This window comes from Nerophis ophidion, linkage group LG04 (genome assembly GCF_033978795.1).
Source record: "Nerophis ophidion isolate RoL-2023_Sa linkage group LG04, RoL_Noph_v1.0, whole genome shotgun sequence".
Taxonomy (NCBI): Eukaryota; Metazoa; Chordata; class Actinopteri; order Syngnathiformes; family Syngnathidae; genus Nerophis; species Nerophis ophidion.
In genome coordinates, this window is record NC_084614.1 from 33,350,503 (window position 1) to 33,373,807 (window position 23,305).

The 23,305-nt window shown below is 38.0% G+C and overlaps 1 protein-coding gene across 4 annotated transcripts in view; it reads left to right on the forward strand.

Moving 5' to 3' along the window:
* Positions 1-23,089, forward strand: part of gabra3 (gamma-aminobutyric acid type A receptor subunit alpha3) — a 310,113-nt gene extending 287,024 nt beyond the window's left edge. Inside the window, exons 10-12 of one of the 4 annotated variants that reach the window (XM_061897866.1) lie at positions 21,701-21,739; positions 21,880-21,970; positions 22,097-23,089. In XM_061897866.1, coding sequence (XP_061753850.1) covers positions 21,701-21,739; positions 21,880-21,970; positions 22,097-22,245 — 279 coding nt within the window. In that variant the 3' untranslated portion in view covers positions 22,246-23,089. Of the gene's footprint in view, positions 1-21,700; positions 21,740-21,879 lie in introns of all 4 variants that reach the window. The other 3 variants (XM_061897864.1, XM_061897867.1, XM_061897865.1) reach the window with 3 other exon arrangements.
* Positions 23,090-23,305: the final 216 nt, after the last annotated feature.

Sequence of the window (23,305 nt, forward strand, 5' to 3'; positions counted from 1 at the left end):
GACTTTTGAATGGAAGTAAACTAAGTGGTGGGCCACCAAACCAATATGGCTACTGTACAGCAATCAGAGTTCAAACTATCCGAAACAAGATAGAATACAAACAATATCAAGATAATATCTAAATGGGAAATACTAAACGTTAAAAATGTATCAAACAAACCTTTAACGAAGTGATCACTGCAAACTTGTGCGCTCGTCGACTCGATCTGCTCCCTTGGACTGGAGTGATTACAGCTTTTTTCGTTATTTTTTTTGCATAATGTTGTACTCTTTCGTCCTTCTTGATTAGCTCTTAAAGAACCCTAAATAAACCTTATCCTTTTCATGTTTTGAACGGTTCCAGTAGCCTAAAACAACACAAAACGTAGGTCATTTTTGTTCAAAAAAGGCAAAATGCTGACCTCAAAGCTGTTTTATTTGGTACATGGTGTAATGATAAGTATGACCAGTAGATGACAGTCACACATAAGAGATACGTGCAAACTGCAGGCTGAGGCCTGTTCATTAAATGACGTTAGAAAGCAACTAAGCCCAAAACGTTGATGTTTCATTGAGAATATAGAACATTACTCAAGGGTCTCAAAAATGTTTAAGTATGACATTGGTAAGCTAAGAAGCCGCTCCGCTTGACGGAACAAAAGTATTACGGCTACCATATTCATATGTATTTTGCTTCAACATACTGTATTATTAAAGTGTGTGTAAGGACCCCGAATTGGTGCCTATTAGGAGACATGTTATATGGGGTTTTGTTTTGCAATATGCAAAACCAACTTTTCTTACGTACTGGCCCCTGTTGATTTGTATGTCTACTACATGTCTGCCATTGTAGTCTGCGCCGTATGTAGTCAATTCGCTCCGCCCTTTTCTCTATCCTCTTGTTGTGGAACATTCATTCTGCGCAGTTGCCATGTCTAATTCAAAGTGGTGTAAAGTTCAAACTTATATCTGTCAGTGGACTGGTTATGGAAGTGCTAAAAACTACAAACAATATAAGACTGCTCAAAAAATGGCGCATCCTAAACAAACGGTCAGAAAGCGGCTTGAAGACGGTCTGTAAAACATCATCTATGCAACATTTTCAATCATCAATCAATCAATGTTTACTTATATAGCCCTAAATCGCTAGTGTCTCAAAGGGCAGCACAAACCACAACACAAACCACTACGACATCCTGGGTAGGCCCACATAAGGGCAAGGAAAACTCACACCCAGTGGGACGTCGGTGACAATGATGACTAAGAACCTTGGAGAGGACGAAAGCAATGGATCTCGAGCGGGTCCAACATGATACTGTGAAAGTTCAATCCATAATGGATCCAACACAGTCGCGAGAGTCCAGTCCAAAGCGGATCCAACACAGCAGCGAGAGTCCCGTTCACAGCGGAGCCAGCAGGAAAACATCCCAAGCGGAGGCGGATCAGCAGCGCAGAGATGTCCCCAGCTGATACACAGGCAAGCAGTACATGGCCACCGGATCGGACCGGACCCCCTCCACAAGGGAGAGTGGGACATAGGAGAAAAAGAAAAGGAACGGCAGATCAACTGGTCTAAAAAGGGAGTCTATTTAAAGGCTAGAGTATACAAATGAGTTTTAAGGTGAGACTTAAATGCTTCTACTGAGGTGGCATCTCGAACTGTTACCGGGAGGGCATTCCAGAGTACTGGAGCCCGAAATGAAAACGCTCTATAGCCCGCAGACTTTTTTTGGGCATTGGGAATCACTAATAAGCCGCAGTCCTTTGAACGCAGATTTCTTGCCGGGACATATGGTACAACACAATCGGCAAGATAGGATGGAGCTAGACCGTGTAGTATTTTATACGTAAGTAGTAAAACCTTAAAGTCACATCTTAAGTGCAAAGGAAGCCAGTGCAGGTGAGCCAGGATAGGCGTAGTATGATCAAACTTTCTTGTTCTTGTCAAAAGTCTAGCAGCCGCATTTTGTACCAACTGTACTCTTTTAATGCTAGACATGGGGAGACCCGAAAATAATACGTTACAGTAGTCGAGGCGAGACGTAACAAACGCATGGATAATGATCTCAGCGTCTTTAGTGGACAGAATGGAGCGAATTTTAGCGATATTACGGAGATGAAAGAAGGCCGTTTTAGTAACGCTTTTAATGTGTGCCTCAAAGGAGAGAGTTGGGTCAAAGATAATACCCAGATTCTTTACCGAGTCGCCTTTTTTAATTGTTTGGTTGTCAAATGTTACAGTTGTATTATTAAATAGAGGTCGGTGTCTAGCAGGACCGATAATCAGCATCTCCGTTTTTTTGGCGTTGAGTTGCAAAAAGGTGGCGGACACCCATTGTTTAATTTCATTAAGACACGCCTCCAGCTGACTACAATCCGGCGTGTTGTTTAGCTTTAGGGGCATGTAGAGTTGGGTGTCATCAGCATAACAGTGAAAGCTAACACTGTATTTGCGTATGATGTCACCTAGCGGCAGCATGTAAATGCTGAAGAGTGCAGGGCCAAGGACCGAACCCTGGGGAACTCCACACGTTACCTTAACATAGTCCGAGGTCACATTGTTATGGGAGACACACTGCATCCTATCAGTAAGATAAGAGTTAAACCAAGACAGGGCTAAGTCAGACATACCAATTCGTGTTTTGATACGTTCTAATAAAATATTATGATCGACGGTATCGAAAGCAGCGCTAAGATCGAGGAGCAGCAACATAGATGACGCATCAGAATCCATCGTTAGAAATAGATCATTAGTCATTTTTGCGAGGGCTGTCTCCGTGGAGTGATTTGCCCTGAAACCGGATTGAAAGGTTTCACATAGATTGTTAGACGCTAAGTGTTCATTTAACTGCTCCGCAACAATTTTATCGAGGATTTTTTAAATAAAGGGAAGGTGAGACACCGGTCGGTAGTTTACCATGAGGTCAGGATCGAGGTTAGGTCTTTTAAGAAGAGGATGAATAACCGCTTTTTTGAATGCTGGGGGAACAGTGCCCGAGGAAAGTGATAAGTTTATAATATTTAGCACTGATGGACCTAATAATACAAAGAGCTCCTTGATAAGTTGCCCAGGAAGAGGGTCAACTAGACATGTTGTTTCTTTTATTCCATTTACACGTTGTAACAATTCCTCTAATGTTATTTCCTCAAAACGAGAGAAACTATTTTGGAGGGCAGTATCCGCCGTATATACAATCGTATCAGTGTTAATAGAACCCCGTTGTAGCTGGGACGCATTGTCTTTAATCTCCTTTCTAATGACTTCAATTTTCTTACTAAAGAATTGCATAAAGTCATCAGCTGAGTGGGTGGAGCTACTGGAAGGGGTCCCTTGTTGGGTTAGCGATGCTACCGTACTAAACAAAAATTTAGGATTGTTTTTATTACGGTGGATGAGATTTGAGTAATATTTAGCTTTAGCTAAGGTAAGCATGCGTTTATAAGTTATTAAACCATCACTCCATGCTTGATGGTGCACCTCAAGTTTAGTCGTGCGCCATTTGCGTTCCAGCTTTCTACATAATAATTTCTGAGCTCTAGTTTCTTCTGTAAACCACGGGGTACGCTTTTTTGGAGCCTTTTTAAACTTTAGCGGTGCTATGTTATCAATGGTTTCGCGCAGGGCGTCGTTAAAGTTGTTAGTGAGGTTAGTGAATAGAGCCCACATACTTTGGGAATGGTGCCATTACCGAGGGCAGTAGGTCAGCAAGAGTTGTCGTTGTGGCCGTATTAATGTTGCGGCTTCTGTAGCAGTTATTATTATTATTAGTTTGACGAACATGCGTCTGAACCTCAAATTTTATAAGGTAATGATCGGACAATACTTTAGTACACGGGAGTATCGTAACTTACCCCACAAGCACTAGGTCTATCGTATTACCGTTGCGATGAGTGGGTTCATTTATTATTTGTGTAAGACCACAGCTATCAATTATAGTCTGGAGCGATACGCACGGTGGGTCCGATGGGGTATTCATATGAATATTAAAGTCCCCATAATGATTATATTATCGGCGTGCGTCACTAGATCAGCAACGAACTCTGAGAATTCATTGATAAAGTCCGAATAGGGCCCTGGGGGGCCGTAGATAACAGCCAGGTGTAGAGGCAGCGGTGTGACAGACCTCATAGTAAGCACCTCAAACGATTTATATTTATTATTTATGTTAGGATTAAGGTTAAAGTTTTCATTGTATATTAGTGCGACCCCCCCCACCCCATAAGGGGACGGGCAATATGCGAATATGTAAAGTTAGGAGGACATGCCTCATTTAGCGCAAAAAAGTTGTTCGGTTTAAGCCAGGTTTTGCTGAGACCGATGACGTTAATGACCGATGACCAAAGAACCACCATTACATGTTATGTAGACCAGCGGTCCCCAACCACCGGGCCGTGGGCCGATTGTTACCGGGCCGCAGAAGAATTTTTTAATCTTTTTTTTTTTTTTTAGTAAATGAACATAAAAAAACACAATATACACTTACAATTAGTGCACCGACCACAAAAACCTCCCTTTTTCATGACAAAAACGTCTCTTTTTCATGACAAAGAAAAAAAATAAAAATAAAAAAAAAGGGACCCCCTCTCCGAATAGACCCACTCATCAGCAGTGCACCTTCTAATTTGGTGCGCCCTATAGTCAAAAAAATATGGATATGCTAATACAATATCAATTGGCTTTGTATTTTATGGCGGCGCCCAGACGGGCTGCTAAAGATGGAACATTTGGCCGAAATACCGGACAATTCTACAAACTTTATGGCTGGCTCACATCGTGGTCACTCCGTGATCACGTACGACTGCCAGACACTTCTGGATTTGGACATATCGGGCCGTTTTGGACTGATAGACGCGTGCTTGTTCGACGTGCTAACTAGCATGGGAATAATTCGGCGGCTACATCCAGCCGCCTGTGAAGCAGCGGAGTCTAGTAGCAGCGGGGGCCGCCTACGGAGCAGACGCCAGCGGTGTGATCGGAAACGCGGATGTCAAGCGGGGCTAAAAACAAAGCAGAAGGCTAATCCCCACAGAACACCACTTCCATCCATCCTGAAGCTGGATTTAAATGGAAGATGCGAGACTACTGGTCTGGGTAAGGAGTCAGTTAAATTAGAACAAGTTTTTTCTGCTTTGAGTGTTTCAGAGTTGGACATGTGTTTTACCGAGGTGGCTAACTATGATGCGTGCCGTTTATCAAAGCAACAAACAAACAATCGGAAAATCCCCGTTACTGAGGTGGCTAACCATGATGCGTGCAGTTTATCAAAGCAACAATCAAACAACCGGAAATTCCCGTCGTATCAATTCCTAGATATGGTCGTAATTACACTAAATGCACTGGGCATAATAAACACAACATTATTAATATTGCTACTACGGATAATTTGATCAAAAATTCCCTAAAATAGCCCACTATATATAATATAGGTTTTTTAAACATAAGATCATTGTCTCCCAAAACGTTGTTAGTTAATGATATTATCAGAGACAACAATCTTAACGTCAGCGAAACCTGGCTTAAACCAAACGACTTTTTTGCGCTAAATGAGGCATGTCCTCCTAACTTTACACATGCGCATATTGCCCGTCCGCTTAAAAGGGGTGGGGGCGTCGCACTAATATACAACGAAAACTTTAACCTTAGTCCTAACATAAATGATAAATATAAATCGTTTGAGGTGCTTACTATGAAGTCTGTCACAGCGCTCCCTCTACACATGGCTGTTATCTACCGCCACCCAGGGCCCTATTCGGACTTTATCAATGAATTCTCAGAGTTCGTTGCTGATCTAGTGACACACGCCAATAATATAATCATAATGGGGGACTTTAATATCCATATGAATACCCCATCGGACCCACCGTGCGTAGCGCTCCAGACTATAATTGATAGCTGTGGTCTCAGACAAATAATAAATGAACCCACGCATCGCAACGGTAATACGATAGACCTAGTGCTTATCGGGGGTATCGCCGTTTCCAAAGTTACGATACTCCCGTATACTAAAGTATTGTCCGATCATTACCTTATAAAATTCGAGGTTCAAACTCATGTTCGTCAAACTAATAATAATAATAACTACTATAGCAGCCGCAACATTAATACGGCCACAACGACAACTCTTGCTGACCTACTGCTTTCGGTAATGGCACCATTCCCAAAATATGTGGGCTCTATTGATAACCTCACTAACAACTTTAACGACGCCCTGCACGACACCATTGATAACATAGCACCGCTAAAGTTAAAAAAGGCTCCAAAAAAGCGTACCCCGTGGTTTACAGAAGAAACTAGAGCTCAGAAATTATTATGTAGAAAGTTGGAACGCAAATGGCGCACGACTAAACTTGAGGTGCACCATCAAGCATGGAGTGATGGTTTAATAACTTATAAACGCATGCTTACCTTAGCTAAAGCTAAATATTACTCAAATCTCATCCACCGTAATAAAAACGATCCTAAATTTTTGTTTAGTACGGTAGCATCGCTAACCCAACAAGGGACCCCCTCCAGTAGCTCCACCCACTCAGCTGATGACTTTATGCAATTCTTTAGTAAGAAAATTGAAGTCATTAGAAAGGAGATTAAAGACAATGCGTCCCAGCTACAACGGGGTTCTATTAACACTGATACGATTGTATATACGGCGGATACCGCCCTCCAAAATAGTTTCTCTCGTTTTGAGGAAATAACATTCGAGGAATTGTTACAACGTGTAAATGGAATAAAACAAACAACATGTTTACTTGACCCTCTTCCTGGGAAACTGATCAAGGAGCTCTTTGTATTATTAGGTCCATCAGTGCTAAATATTATAAACTTATCACTTTCCTCGGGCACTGTTCCCCTAGCATTCAAAAAAGCGGTTATTCATCCTCTTTTTAAAAGACCTAACCTCGATCCTGACCTCATGGTAAACTACCGGCCGGTGTCTCACCTTCCCTTTATTTCAAAAATCCTCAAAAAAATTGTTGCGGAGCAGTTAAATGAACACTTAGCGTCTAACAGTCTATGTGAAACCTTTCAATCCGGTTTCAGGGCAAATCACTCCACGGAGACAGCCCTCGCAAAAATTACTAATGATCTATTGCTAACGATGGATTCTGATGCGTCATCTATGTTACTGCTCCTCGATCTTAGCGCTGCTTTCAATACCGTCGATCATAATATTTTATTAGAACGTATCAAAACACGAATTGGTATGTCTGACTTAGCCCTGTCTTGGTTTAACTCTTATCTTACTGATAGGATGCAGTGTGTCTCCCATAACAATGTGACCTCGGACTACGTTAAGGTAACGTGTGGAGTTCCCCAGGGTTCGGTCCTTGGCCCTGCACTCTTGAGCATCTACATGCTGCCGCTAGGTGACATCATACGCAAATACGGTGTTAGCTTGCACTGTTATGCTGATGACACCCAACTCTACATGCCCCTAAAGCTGACCAACACGCCGGATTGTAGTCAGCTGGAGGCGTGTCTTAATGAAATTAAACAATGGATGTCCGCTAACTTTTTGCAACTCAACGCCCAAAAAACGGAAATGCTGATTATCGGTCCTGCTAGACACCGAACTCTATTTAATAATACAACTCTAACATTTGACAACCAAACAATTAAACAAGGCGACACGGTAAAGAATCTGGGTATTATCTTTGACCCAACTCTCTCCTTTGAGTCACACATTAAAAGCGTTACTAAAACGGCCTTCTTTCATCTCCGTAATATCGCTAAAATTCGCTCCATTCTGTCCACTAAAGATGCTGAGATCATTATCCATGCGTTTGTTACGTCTCGCCTCGACTACTGTAACGTATTATTTTCGGGTCTCCCCATGTCTAGCATTAAAAGATTACAGTTGGTACAAAATGCGGCTGCTAGACTTTTGACAAGAACAAGAACGTTTGATCACATTACGCCTGTACTGGCTCACCTGCACTGGCTTCCTGTGCACTTAAGATGTGACTTTAAGGTTTTACTACTTACGTATAAAATACTACACGGTCTAGCTCCATCCTATCTTGCCGATTGTATTGTACCATATGTCCCGGCAAGAAATCTGCGTTCAAAGGACTCCGGCTTATTAGTGATTCCCAAAGCCCAAAAAAAGTCTGCGGGCTATAGAGCGTTTTCCGTTCGGGCTCCAGTACTCTGGAATGCCCTCCCAGTAACAGTTCGAGATGCCACCTCAGTAGAAGCATTTAAGTCTCACCTTAAAACTCATTTGTATACTCTAGCCTTTAAATAGACTCCCTTTTTAGACCAGTTGATCTGCCGTTTCTTTTCTTTTTCTTCTATGTCCCACTCTCCCTTGTGGAGGGGGTCCGATCCGGTGGCCATGTACTGCTTGCCTGTGTATCGGCTGGGGACATCTCTGCGCTGCTGATCCGCCTCCGCTTGGGATGGTTTCCTGCTGGCTCCGCTGTGAACGGGAATCTCGCTGCTGTGTTGGATCCGCTTTGGACTGGACTCTCGCGACTGTGTTGGATCCATTATGGATTGAACTTTCACAGTATCATGTTAGACCCGCTCGACATCCATTGCTTTCCTCCTCTCCAAGGTTCTCATAGTCATCATTGTCACCGACGTCCCACTGGGTGTGAGTTTTCCTTGCCCTTATGTGGGCCTACCGAGGATGTCGTAGTGGTTTGTGCAGCCCTTTGAGACACTTGTGATTTAGGGCTATATAAGTAAACATTGATTGATTGATTGATATATTTCAGTAAAATAAGAAAAACACTTTTTTTTATTGCAAAACTGTGAGTAAGCTCAGGTTTACTACAGTATGCAAGTACCAGAGACCCAATAATCAAAACACAACAGATTACAAATCTTGAGGCAAAATATGCCAACACCTCATCTGTAATCATAGGAAAGAACAAGCAATGTCTCACATTTCCACACAACGAGTTCCCAACAGCTGAACAAAGTGTAACATTCACCCACAGGATCCATAGTCCAAAAACATGACATTTGCACAAATTCAAAGGTAAGGTCAGCACAGTTATCGTCTGCCTTAGGCCAGCCAAATTATCACTACATAAAAAAACTGAAAATACATGGTATCTATAATGTCCTTTGTCAGATGGTCAGTGCTACCTACACGTGCAGTATCATCTAATGATTACAACATGAATTATAGCAGGAGACAGACCAGATTTGTTGTAACAGTGAAGGACTATGTGGCTCTTTTGTCAGGTCATTGAGCAAAGAACATTCCCACCGCTATGAAAGACATTCAGGTAACTACGGTTAGAGTCGTACGCCTTAATACAGTCGCCATTGGCCTTTGCTGCTGAGTAAGCCATCTTTGTGATACAATAAGAGACCTAGCAGTGCTTTAAGATGTGGAAGAATCGATGTTCCAGACAAGACGTTGGCCATCCAGGGGGCACTCCTGTGACTTTTTTTTCTGTGTCTTTAAAGTGACTTAAGATAGAACCCTTTAGGCCTCCTCTCTTTATTGCTTTTTGCCACCTTGGCAAAGGCAGAAAAACAATGGACGTCTGAAGGCAAACAACAGGTTAGTCATTTTGATACCGACTACTGAGAGTATTACAGTTTGGAACAGAAAACCCTGTCAATGTTTTTTTTTTTTTTTTTTTTTCAAAGAACATGATGAGTATACATTGGCGGACATCCAACATTGTTTATTCCAACAGGAATATAATATTTTTGTAGCATTTTGAATTTTTTTTTAACAGGCTGCAATGTTTAGCTCTTTCGTTTCAGGCAGTAAATCAGCAACACATTTGAAATGAGAATGAGGTATTTTACCGAATTGATCTAGAACAGGGGTCACCAACACGGTGCCTGCGGGCACCAGGTTGCCCATAGGGACCAGATGAGTCGCCCGCTGGCCTGTTCTAAAAAAAGCTCAAATAGCAGCACTTACCAGTTAGCTGCCTCTATATTTTAAAATTGTATTTATTTACTAGCAAGATGGTCTCGCTTTGCTCGACGTTTTTAATTCTAAGAGAGACAAAACTCAATTAGAATTTGAAAATCCAAGATAATATTTTAAAGACTTGGTGTTCACTTGTTTAAATAAATTCATTTATTTTTTTACTTTGCTTCTTATAACTTTCAGAAAGACAATTTTAGAGAAAAAATACAACTTTAAAAATGATTTTAGGATTTTTAAACTCATATACTTTTTTACCTTTTAAATTCCTTCCTCTCCTTTCCTGACAATTTAAATCAATTTTCAAGTATACATTTTTTTTTATTGTAAAGAATAACTAATTACATTTTAATTTAATTCTTCATTTTAGCTTCTGTTTTGTTCGACTAAGAATATTTGTGAAATATTTCTTCAAACTTATTGTGATTAAAATTCCAAAAAATTATTCTGGCAAATCTAGAAATTCTGTAGAATCAAATTTAAATCTTATTTCAAAGTGTTTTGAATTTCTTTTAATTTTTTTGTTCTGGAAAATCAAGAAAAAATAATGATTTGTCTTTGTTAGAAATATAGCTTGGTCCAATTTGTTATATATTCTAACAAAATGTAGATTGGATTTTACCTATTTAAAACATGTCATCAACATTTTAAAATTAATCTTAACCAGGAAAAATTACTAATGATGTTCCATAAATTAATTTTAATTTTTTTTCAAAAAGATTCGAACTAGCGAAATTTTCTATAAAAAATTTTCGGTTGAATTTTGAATTTTAAAGAGTCGAAATTGAAGAAAAACTATGTTTCAATATTGTATTTTAATTTGTTTTGTGCTTTCTCCTCTTTTAAACCGTTCAATTAAGTGTTTTTTTCATCATTTATTCTCTACAAAAAACCTTCCGTAAAAGGATAAAAAAATGTATGACGGAATGACAGACAGGAATACCCAATTTTTTTATATGTATAGATTTATTTATTAAAGGTAAATTGAGCGAATTGGCTATTTCTGGCAATTTATTTAAGTGTGTATGAAACTGGTAGCCCTTCGCATTAATCAGTACCCAAGAAGTAGCTCTTGGTATCAAAAAGGTTGGTGATCCCTGATTTAGAAGATGTTACTTATGTACAATAATGTGTCTTTTTTTTAATTGATATATAGCACAACTGTGACAAAAAGAAATAGAAATAGACCAAAATTAATTTCCACTGTAGAGGACACTGGTTTTCAAGAGGTGATACTTTGTGCAGTGTTTTATAATGTAAATATATTTCTTGGCCACATTGCTTTCAGATTTAAAAATGTACATAGTTGTTTTTTTTTACTCCGAATAACTATAAATTTAAAAAACTGTTATTTTTATGGTCAAACATTTACAAGTGAGCTGACAGTTTTTCGCCTTGAGATTGGTCATTGTATAACAAACGTTTCATTTTCTAGAAAATCGACAGTGCGCCATATAACGTGGTACGCGTAATGTACGGAATAATTCCGGATGTGCGTACCAACCTCGAAGCTAATTTATTTGGTACATGGTGTAATGATAAGTGTGACCAGTAGATTGCAGTCACACATAAGAGATACGTGTAGACTGCAATATGATGCCAGTAAACAACATCAAAACTTTAAATAGTTTCATTGAGGATATACAGGTAAAACATATCACACAGTGTGCTCAAAAATCTGTAAATATATTTTAGTACAACATTGGTAAGCTATGAAGCTGCACCGCTTGATGGATTGTCGGAGCATTACGCCGAACGTAGTCAGACGTACTCCGCTTCAACATACAAATATTATTAGGGTGCATGTATAAAGACTGCAAAATGGCACCTATCAGCAGACATATTATTTGCCGTTTTGTTTCAGAATATTATGCAAAGCCAACTTTTCTTATCTGAAAATTTGCACGTGTCCGCCATTGTAGTCTGTGGCGACACCATATTCGATATGCTCCATCTTTTATTCTATTTTCTTGTCATGGAGCATTCATCTTCCACTGTTGCCATTCCTATAATATAAAGTAGCGTAATGTTGTAATTTGTTTCTGTCAGTAGACTTGCTATGGAAGCACTAAAAACTATCGGTGCAGTGGGTTTACATAATTCACCCACAGAACTTTTGTTATTAGAGGGTTCCGGTCGGACGTTTTTTCACGGGACACATTTCCAGCATTGATGTTGCACTCATGGATGAAGAGATTCTGTTCAGTTATTCATTTAAGTAAAATCTGAATGTCATTAAAACAGTTAGCTCCATCTTTGACACTTCCTGCACTCTTGTCCTTGTACGCTACACCAGTACAACAAAGATGACAGGTAGAAGACGCTGCCGAAGGTGAACCACGTAAATAAGACCAACCACAAAAAGGTGCATCCTGAAGAGACGGTCAGAAAGTGACTTGAAGATGGTCTGTAAAACATAATCAATTCAACATTTTGACCAAAGATCCACCATTACATGTTATGTAGACCATGTATTAGAAAAAAATCATAATATGATCCCTTTAATGCGCCTTATAATCCGGTGCGCTCTATGTTCCGAAAAATACTGTACTCTAAATCAGGGGTGTCCAAACTTTTTCCTCTGCGGGCCGCACACTGAAAAATAAAAGCATGTGGAGGCCATTTTGACATTTTTTATTTTCAAAACCAATATACTTATATATTTTATCCCTTAAGGCAGTGGTTCTCAAAGTGGTTCGCAAAAATTCAAAAATCCTTTATAAATATATTTATTGAATAATACTTCAACAAAATATGAATGTAAGTTCATAAACTGTGAAAAGAAATACAACAATGCAATATTCAGTGTTGACAGCTACATTTTTTGTGGACATGTTCCATAAATATTGATGTTAAAGATTTTTTTTTTTTTTGTGAAGAAATTTTTAGAATTAAGTTCATGAATCCAGATGGATCTCTATTACAATCCCCAAAGAGGGCACTTTAAGTTGATGATTACTTCTATGTGTAGAAATCTTTATTTATAATTGAATCATTTGTTTATTTTTCAACAAGTTTTTAGCAATTTTTATATATTTTTTTCCAAATAGTTCAAGAAAGACCACTACAAATTAACAATATTTTGCACCGTTACACAATTTAATAAATCAGAAACTGATAACATAGTGCTGTATTTTACTTCTTTATCTTTTTTTTTTCAACCAAAAATGCATTGCTCTGATTAGGGGGTACTTGAATTAAAAAAATATTCACAGGGGGTACATCACTAAAAAAAGGTTGAGAACCACTGCCTTAGGGCACCCCTCAATTTTGGTGAATGTTAAAGGGAACCGCACTTTTTTGGGAACTTTGCCTACTGTATTGTTCACAATCCTTCTGAAAGACATGACGATGGATAGAATTAAAAAATATATATCTACATTCTAAATATTAAAAGAACACGCTCAAAAGCCTGCTTACGATGGAGCGCTATTCTGCCTATAAAACCCTTAAAAATATCCAAACACCTCCATTAAAGTGTTATATACAGTACATGATGTAAATATAGCGGTGTGTGTGTGTGTGTGTGTGTGTGTGTGTGTGTGTGTGTGTGTGTGCGTGTGTGTGTGTGTGTGTGTGTGTGTGTGTGTGTGTGTGTGTGTGTGTGTGTGTGTGTGTGTGTGTGTGTGTGTGTGTGTGTGTGTGTGTAATGTAGTAATGGGCACATTTATAATAACATTTTATATTTACGTATTTTGATCATTTTAAACATACATTTCAAAAACGCATCACATTAAGAATGACTCGCAAAGAAGAGGGAGGTGGAACCAAGTGTCTTTTCGTGTCGTTTTTGCTATTTTGGGGTCTAAATTGGTTGTCAAAGTGTATCAACCTGTCGGATTACGTCCTTATCCTTTTATTATCAAGGTGAGAGACTCGATTTTCTGACCTACAATATAAAGTTTGATGAGCGAGGAAGCAGCTCATCAGTCGATCATGTCAACATTAGCACGCAAGCTTGTGATCATGGTGCCGCTATAAATAGTTCCTCTGCGTTAGTGCTTCTAATAACAGTACCATTAATACTTGGTTAATATTTAAGTCATGCACTTGTATTGGGTTTTAAGGGACCTCCCATTGACTCTAATGTAAGCAGACATTTATTTACGTTTATTTACGAGTTAGAATACCTTTAAAAAAAATAATCATCCGTCATCATAATTATGAATGATAGGCAAAAAACCCCAAAATTACAGTTTTCCTTTAAAGGTCCTGGGGACCCAAAACATTCTGTCATTAAAGCGTTTGAAATAAGTCATATACACCCCGCTTTACACTCGAGTGCAGCTGGGATAGGCTCCAGCCACCCCCGCGACCCAGAGGGGAATAAGCAGTAGAAAATGGATGGAATATTTAATTTTTTTTACTTCCAATCTCTTAAAGGGGTTACATTATGATTGTTTTTCTACTCTTAAAACACCCCCTTTGTGGTCTGTATAAAATTAATGTTGACTCTTTGGCAAAAACTTTGCATTGATTTGCTTTTACAGACTTATTTTCAAGCCACAGCTTCTTCTGAGAGGCGGAGTTGTTTGATGCAAATGAACCTCTCTTCAGCACACCCCTTCATGCTTAGTCCGCATTAATGTTTTGTAAGGGTTTTTTTTTTGCCTTGTTGCTGTTATTGTGCACTATGGACATCAGTGACTGCCATAAGCCATCTGTTCTCGCCACAATACAACATCCCAGATGATCAAGCGAGATCAGCGGCTTACCGTGGTTTGTTGTCAGCACTCAGAAAGCATTACATTAGTATGCTTCTTAGGGTATCTGGTCTGCCACCTTTCTCTCTCCTTGCACTCGATAGTGTAGGGAGGGACTTTGCCCTTCCCCACTACCTGACGGATAATTTCAACGCCTCTTGATTGATGATTAACGTGCAAATCCAGAGGGAAGGCAAAAACAAGGGTGGAGCAGGGTATTTGAATTGAGCCTAACTTTCAAATGCTGGACGTATACATGTACAAATTGACAATAAAAGGCTTTGAGTTGTACATAACAGAGGTTTAAGGCTATAAGGTACGCCACGAGCGACATCACTAACCTAATAACGGATTTATAACTCACTTGTCCATTGCCAAAAATAGTAGGCACTGATCCAATTAAAACTTTTTTTTAGGTAAATCGTTCTTTATTTTGCCAGAGGACAGTGACAGTATTGACTTAGAGTAGAAGGCTAAGCTAGCTACATATCTTTAATACATTTCTAACTTTCTGTTATTTCTTACCGTTTCATTGTCTCCTCAATTGCCATAAATTATTGTCACCGACCTGCCATCAAAAGTATGTGCATGTTTGTGGGTGAAGCAGGATTATTCTTTGCAGACACTCACAGTGACTTTTTCAGAGTTAAAAGCACGTTGCCACGAAGCAAAAATGTTAGCCAAGCACTTTTTACTTCATCAGATGATACTGGGAATTGGGTAATACAACCAATAACAGCATTTTCTTTCTTCGAGTTGTATCTTGGCCATGTTGTCGTCTAAACTTTGGATGCGCTCGTGTCTGCATTTTGTATTGATATATGCCATACAGTTAATGGATAATCCGCTGACGATGTTCTTAATTGGTGACATCAAATCTTTGGGACTTAAGCTGATCCTATACGCACAACAATGGTTTTTTATCTATAGATAAAAAAATAATTTTTTTAATGCTTTATGACCTTTAATTTTAAAGAAAAAACATGGCAAAAAAACCAAAACATGTTTAAAAATTGAATATTTGATGTGCAGTAATTGAAGCCTTAAATAGATGAATTAGTCATAACATTGCTTTTGATACATTATTATTTTTGAACAATGACATTTAAAAAAAAAGTTAGACTCAAGGTCTCAGGGATCCAAAAAACCCTCACTCATAAAAGGGTTAAAGAATAAGTCATTTATCAATTTACTTTCAACACTTAAATCTGTAGATCAACTTCAGATTGACTGTACATTTTTATAATTTTTTTAAATACGACAGTTTTAAAGTAAAAAAAAAACTGGTTACACAGCAGCTTTTTGTGATTTGTGTCTATATTGCAACATTTTTTCATTACATTACACCTTTTTATGTTTTGTTTTAGTTATGTTTTTCGCACTTTGGACGCCACTGCTGTAGATGTGTAAGTGTTTTTATACTGTTTTACTATAAAAAGAAAAGCACTACCCCTTTTTTTCTTTTTTTTCATTTTGACAACTGAGCTTATTTTTTTTACTATAGAATAAATAATTTTACAATGATTTTACATTGTTCAGTACATTACAGTAAATGGAAAAACAGTAACACTTTTATTTTTATGGTAAAATTGTGATCACTGTTCTTTCCCTGTAAATTCCACAATTGTTGATTATACCGTACATCGATACATTACTGTTCAACTATTAACGATACCACAGTTATTTTTAGAGTTCTTTAAACTGAGCTGTCAGTTTTTTGTTTTTTTTACTGTAAAACCGATCATCAGTGTTTTTACGATACAATTCTAGTGATTGAGCTGTGAGTATTTTCCTGTAAAATCTAGTGACTCTTTTATGCAGTGTAGAGTGCTGGTTTATAGATGATCTTTGACATTTTATTTATTTATTTATTTATTTGTTGTTGCAATAGGTCCTTAAAAAAAGCAGAACTCTCCTTTAACGCTGACCAAAACATAGACTGAAACTAAATGTAGAGGATGTTGGTAATCAGGGAGAGACAACCCCTTGCCCCTCAATACACCCCAACCCCTGGTCCCAGGGGCCCCAAAAACTTCCTTGCTAAAAGGTAATGGACCAATGGTCGCCATGCCAGCAGAATAGATGCCGAGTGATAACTTTTGCCCAGGAACATGCAAAAAAAAGTGTTTACTAGACTTAGTGAGAATATTGTTTTTTAAATTCACAATACTGTCACAATGGTATATAACAAAACTCTATACTGGCTTTTCAGACTTTGTTTGTGAGTGTATGCCAAAATTAAGTATAAAGACTTAACAAAACAACCAATGATTAGAAATGTGGGGAAAAAAAGAGATCCACCATGAAGCATTTGGGAGCGGAAACAGGGGACATTAGTTATGCTAATTAAAAAGAAGGAGTAAAGGGAGGAGGAAGGAAGGAAAGTCAAATGAAGCTGAAAAAGTAGAGCGAAAATTAAAGCTGTGGGCTCAAAGCAGAAATGAAAACAGAAGCACTGAGACACTAATGTATGTACCAATTGTGTTGTTCTTTATTGGGAATGAATAGTGTATATTTAATGAACTCATACCAGAACTGTTTAATAGTCATGTTTCTTACATTTGCCATCTGTCCTGCTTAGAACACTACATAACATACAAATTCATGTAATTATCCACAAGCCCATATTTGATATCATCGTCATCCAATACTGGCATAGTTCATCGCTGCTGCAGTGTCTTACATTAAATTGTTGCCTCGAGAGGAGATGTCATGCGACAACACAAAAAATATGAATAGTATGTTCATGACCTCATTAAATTGTATTCAAATGACATCATTTGCACAACATTGTATCGCGGTGACTTAAGGTTGATACGTTTTAGGGTGGATTTGTTAAAATTTAAAATGAATAAAATTGTAAAATACATAATGTATGATATTTAAAAATTAACTACTGTTGATAATATAGTATAAGCAATAAAACACAGAGTTTTAACGCTAATAACATAAAGCATTGTTAAATGAACTTGCATGTATCTAGTTTTTCCTAATTGCTGTATGAGTGTGAAAAGAACGTAACCACCGGTAATAAAAAATTATATTATGTCACCTAATTATCAATTAATTAGTGAAACTCTGACTTGTATAACATTTAGGTGATCAACTGCTACTGCAGTCATGTTTTAAATAAAAAAGGATGTGGAGGTATCTCGGTTTTTGTTAGTGGTCTGTTCCAAAATGTCAGACGAAGACTGACTCGTTTTGATTGATTGATTGAAACTTTTACTAGTAGATTGCACAGTACAGTACATATTCCATACAATTGACCACTAAATGGTAACACCCGAATAAGTTTTTCAACTTGTTTAAGTCGGGGTCCACGTTAATCAATTCATGGTACAAATATATACTATCAGCATAATACAGTCATCACACAGGTACATCCTCAGAGTATATACATTGCATTATTTACATTATTTAGAATCTGGGGGGTGGGATGAGGAGCTTTGGTTGATATCAGTACTTCAGTCATCAACAATTGCATCAACAGAGAAATGGACATTGAAACAGTGTAGGTCTTACCTAGTAGGATATGTACAGCCAGCAGAGAACATAGTGAGGTCAGATGGCATAAGAACAAGTATATACATTAGAAATACATTTGATAATTTACATTTGATTATTTACAATCTGGGGAGATGGGATGTGAACGGAGGAGGGTGTTAGTAAAGGGGTGAAGTTGCCTGGAGGTGTTGTTTTAGAGCGGATTTTGAAGGAGGATAGAGATGCACTTACTTTTACACCTGTTGGGAGTGCATTCCAACAGGTGTGTATGTCATATATAAGCTGTAATTAAAATGCAATAACCCATAACATACTTGAAAAATATCAAGTATATATATATATATATATATATATAATGTAAAACTATAATTATTCTCTACAAATGTATTTTCTGTTGATATTTTTCAAGTATGTTATGGGTTATTGGATTTTAATTACAGCTTATATATGACATACACACCTGTGTATATATATATATATATATATATATATATATATATATATATATATATATATATATATATATATATATATAAGTTAACCGCCAACATTTTAATATAAAGTAGGAGTGATTGATTCAGATGTTGATACTATCAATACCTAGTATAGTATCTGTATATAAATGATACTAAAGTGATTAGAATAATATTTTTCTTATTAATAAAAAAAATGTTTTTGGAGGTCCATCCATCCATTTTCTACCGCTTATTCCCTTTCGGGGTCGCGGGGGGCGCTGGCGCCTATCTCAGCTACAATCGGGCGGAAGGCAGGGTACACCCTGGACAAGTCGCCACCTCATCGCAGGGCCAACACAGATAGACGGACAACATTCACACTCACATTCACACACTAGGGCCAATTTAGTGTTGCCAATCAACCTATCCCCAGGTGCATGTCTTTGGAAGAGGGAGGAAGCCGGAGTACCCGGAGGGAACCCACGCATTCACGGGGAGAACATGCAAACTCCACACAGAAAGATCCCGAGCCTGGATTTGAACCCAGGACTGCAGGAACTTCGTATTGTGAGGCAGACGCACTAACCCCTTGTGTTATTGTGTACTAAGTCAGGGAGTACGGTTTTGGATGCAAGAAGGCTTTGAGGTGAAAACCTCAATTTTTTTAAATGGGAGCCAATAATATTTTTGGCTTTTGTTTACTTATTGTGCAGCTACTATTTGTTTTTGTTTTTAGTTATGTGTAGCATTTAATACCACAAATTAAATTAATGATCGGATTTTTCAACAATATTGTTACAAATATGGTGAACATTGTAGTCATATAGTGTCAGTTACGTGTGGTGAGGTTCATGGCTGGTGAGTCACTGACTTCATCACAGTCAGATGTATAAACATATGAACCCTATAGAGTATCTTATTCACCATTTGATTGGCAGCAGTTAAATAGCTTCGATTTATATATCGCGCTTTTTTTTCTTGACACACGTGTTATGTTTAAAAGTTCATACCAGCATTCTTCCCTGCTTGGCACTCAGCATCAAGGGTTGGAATTGGGGGTTAAATCACCAAAAATGATTCCCGGCCGCTTCTGCTCACTGATCCCCTCACCTCCCAGGGGGTGAACAAGGGGATGGGTCAAATGCAGAGGACAAATTTCACCACACCTAGTGTGTGTGTGACAATCATTGGTACTTTAACTTAATGTGGCAAGGACTTTAGCTAGTATAGTATAGTATAAATAAATTACACTTATTATTATCATTATCAGCGATAATACTGCTAAAATTAACAATATTAAATAATCACATGTATGTACAAAATAACAAACGCGACAGTGCACAGTGTTGTCACTATGACAGGTGTAACACAGTGTTGTCACTATGACAGGTGTAACACAGTGTTGTCACTATGACAGGTGTAACACAGTGTTGTCACTATGACAGGTGCAACCGCGTTCCAGCGGCAGTGTTCATTCATTGTCTTTACTGTAGCATAAAAAATGCAGATGGCCTTAAAACGCCACAATACTCAGTCACCATATTTAAGTACTCAAAATAAAGACTCGACATAAATATAAATTCAATCGGATCGGAAACATTGGAGGAAACGGGATAAAAACCCGATGCTAACCGCCCATAGAAAATACATGGGTACGGCTAGTAGCTACTATTAGCAAACAAATTCACTTACCAACTCGGCTAAATATCTTAACATCGATACACTCTTTCGTCGCAACTCGGCCCTGATGGTCGGCACCTATAAGTTTACAATTAGTTGTAAAATGTTGTATGGTTGTTTTTACGATATGTAAGCAAACGACGACTTTAAAACATACCGGCTTCAGATGTCCCCAGGCCTAGCAGAGTAGTGCAAGAATGATCTCTGGGATCATTAGCGCCCTCTACCACCAGGAGGCCGGAGAACAGGAGCCTTACATTGTGCGTCTTCGCAGCCGTTTTATGATTGCCTAGCACAGGAAATACGTTACACACATACAGTTGTTGACAAAATACACTGTACATTATATACCTCAGCTAACTAAACTATGGAAATGTATAATATCATTCATATAACAATATGGTCTCACTGCACAGCAGCCAGCAGTTAACCGAGTCATTGCGCAATTAATCCACGGGGAGGCTCAACTGGCTGCTGACTCACCGCAAGTAATTCTCAGTATTTGAACGGCAAATGTGAAAATTAAGCAATTTTGAATAAAAAATTATTTAAAACTGGTGAAGTTAAATGGAAAATAACTTTATAGTATAATCACTGGATACATATAACAATATAATTTTTTTTTTTTCTTTTTACATTTTTTTATTTCCATGGCCCCGCCTCACCTACCTCCCTTGACTGCACGTCACTGTATAGTGTATTACTTCAGACAGAATTATTACACATTTCCAAGTTCATTTATTACACACAGATGCATCCAATGGGCAACTGAGAACTTGCCAGACAGAAAATGATATTCAGTTGGTAACATTGTCTTCATGGTAATGCAGGAAAGAAAGAATATGTTCTCAAGACTGTTCGCAGTTCCATGTATACCCCACAGAAATGTAAAACTTGCTCTGTTATAAATCTTGCTGCCCTACTTGTTATACACTGACTGTGTGCGTGACCCCTTTTTAGGATGTCAGGATTATGAAATCAAGCTATGCTAAGCTTTGGTAAATAAAAGAGTCAACGTGCAAATGCAGCATGACAGACAGTCTGAAGGTTTCTTTCAGTCTGTTTTTTTTTCTTTTCTTTTTTCACAAGTAAGAAGAAGGCGGTTTCCTCTCCAGTCAGCTTTTGACGTGTTTGTTTTATTGGGAGTTGTTTGCCTGAAGAAGCCTGGATGCTCTCATTGATTTGTCAGACATGACTACAGGCATTGTTATTTTTTCTTAATTTTTATTTCCCTCAATCCTGTTTTTTGCTGCAGCTGTCAGCAATATTACACCCAGTTGTAATTATGACTTAAATTCTTCCAATTTCAGTACTTTTATTAATTTATTTTCACATCTTTTTTCTGCCATCAAACGTTGTATGATGCAGACAGTAGTACTAGTGTTAAATGTACAATCTGATGAATAGAGTATGTAAGTTGGGTAATTTTTAATACAATTGGTAAACTTTTTTTCTTTTCTACTTTTCTTTTCAGGAACCGTTTCAGGCTAACATGGCCAGGATTAACGATATGGTTAGGCTTTTGTTTTGTTCTTGTGTGTGTCGTGTCTCGTGGTGTTGCTTCTATTTCCTCTTTATGAGTTCAAATGGAAGTATTGTGAAGTCTGCCGCATTTTCTCCTGACAACCAGTGCTGCCTTTTTTCTCTTTACAGAGAAGAGAATCTGGGACGCTCTCCAAAAAGGCAAATAATACCTTCAACATTGTTGGAACGACCTACGCCATCAACGTAGCAAAAGACCAAGGTTTGACAACCATTTCTAAGAGTGCCGGTGCCGGTGCCGGTGCCGGTGCTTGTGCTGGTTCCGGTGTTGGTGCTGGGGCGTCCACCAAACACACCTACCTTCACAATATGGATGATCCCTACACAGAAGCCAAGAAGTCCTACAACCGAGTCAGCAAAGTGGACAAGATATCCCGCATCATTTTCCCTGTCCTTTTCTTCATCTTCAACTTGGGCTACTGGGCCACTTACGTCAACAGAAAGCCCGCCATCATAGAAGCAAACAACTTCAACTAAATTCAAAAAGTCAGTCTTGATCTGGTTTAGGTAATGGAGGGTAGACCGTTTTACAAGAGACCATGAACATCTTGTTGTGTATGTGTGTGCCCGGGTCAATACTCTCACTGGACATTTCATTAGGCACACTTGCGACATCTAATGAGAACCAATACAAGATTATTTATTTTTTTATTTCATTATCTTTTTTTTGTATTAATCAATCCAAAAAAATAATACAAAATAATACCATAATACAATTCCAAAACCAAACAGCAACCTCAGCAACATTTAGAATAGCAATCAACAGAGCAATTGAGAGGACACACAAACATGACACAAAACAATCCAAAAGTAGTCAAACAAAAATCAATGATATCAACATCAGTATCAATATTAAGAATTCCAACATAGCAGTGATTAGAAATCCCTCATTGACATTATCATCACAGCCATTGAAAAAAAATACATAATAAAAAAAACAAAAAACAATAGTGTCACTGTGGCTTATACTTGCATCGCATCTCATAAGCTTGACAACACATTGTGTCCAATATTTTCACCAAAGGTAAAAGAAGTAATTGTTTAACTTCATTTAATAGTAAAAACTAATTTAAATAATGGATCCCATAGTCCAATATATGACTCATTATTATGTAAAATAACTGAATTTTTTTACTGATATAATTTCAATAGTTTGTGTATAGCAATCATTATGAGTTGGACTATCAACATGCATCCATTTTCTCAATATTACCCTTTTTGTTATGATGCATATTGAAAGAAATGCGTTTTTACTCTTTGATGACACATAAATAATACAATACGTTACAATACAAGAGTTTTCGATTATTAAAATCCAAAATGTTTCTGTTGTCATTTGCAGTGGTGGTTAAATAAGGTAACTACAATATATATCAGTACTTTGGTGCAATTTCACTGTCATCTCAGTCACGGTAATCCTCAGATGTTGACTTGAGGTAACTGAATTTCTTTAAGTTTTTTCCTGGATGTGTGTCCACTGAGGGTGGTTGGTGGTGGTGAACGATTGTCCTGCATAACAATAACTTCTATTCAGTAT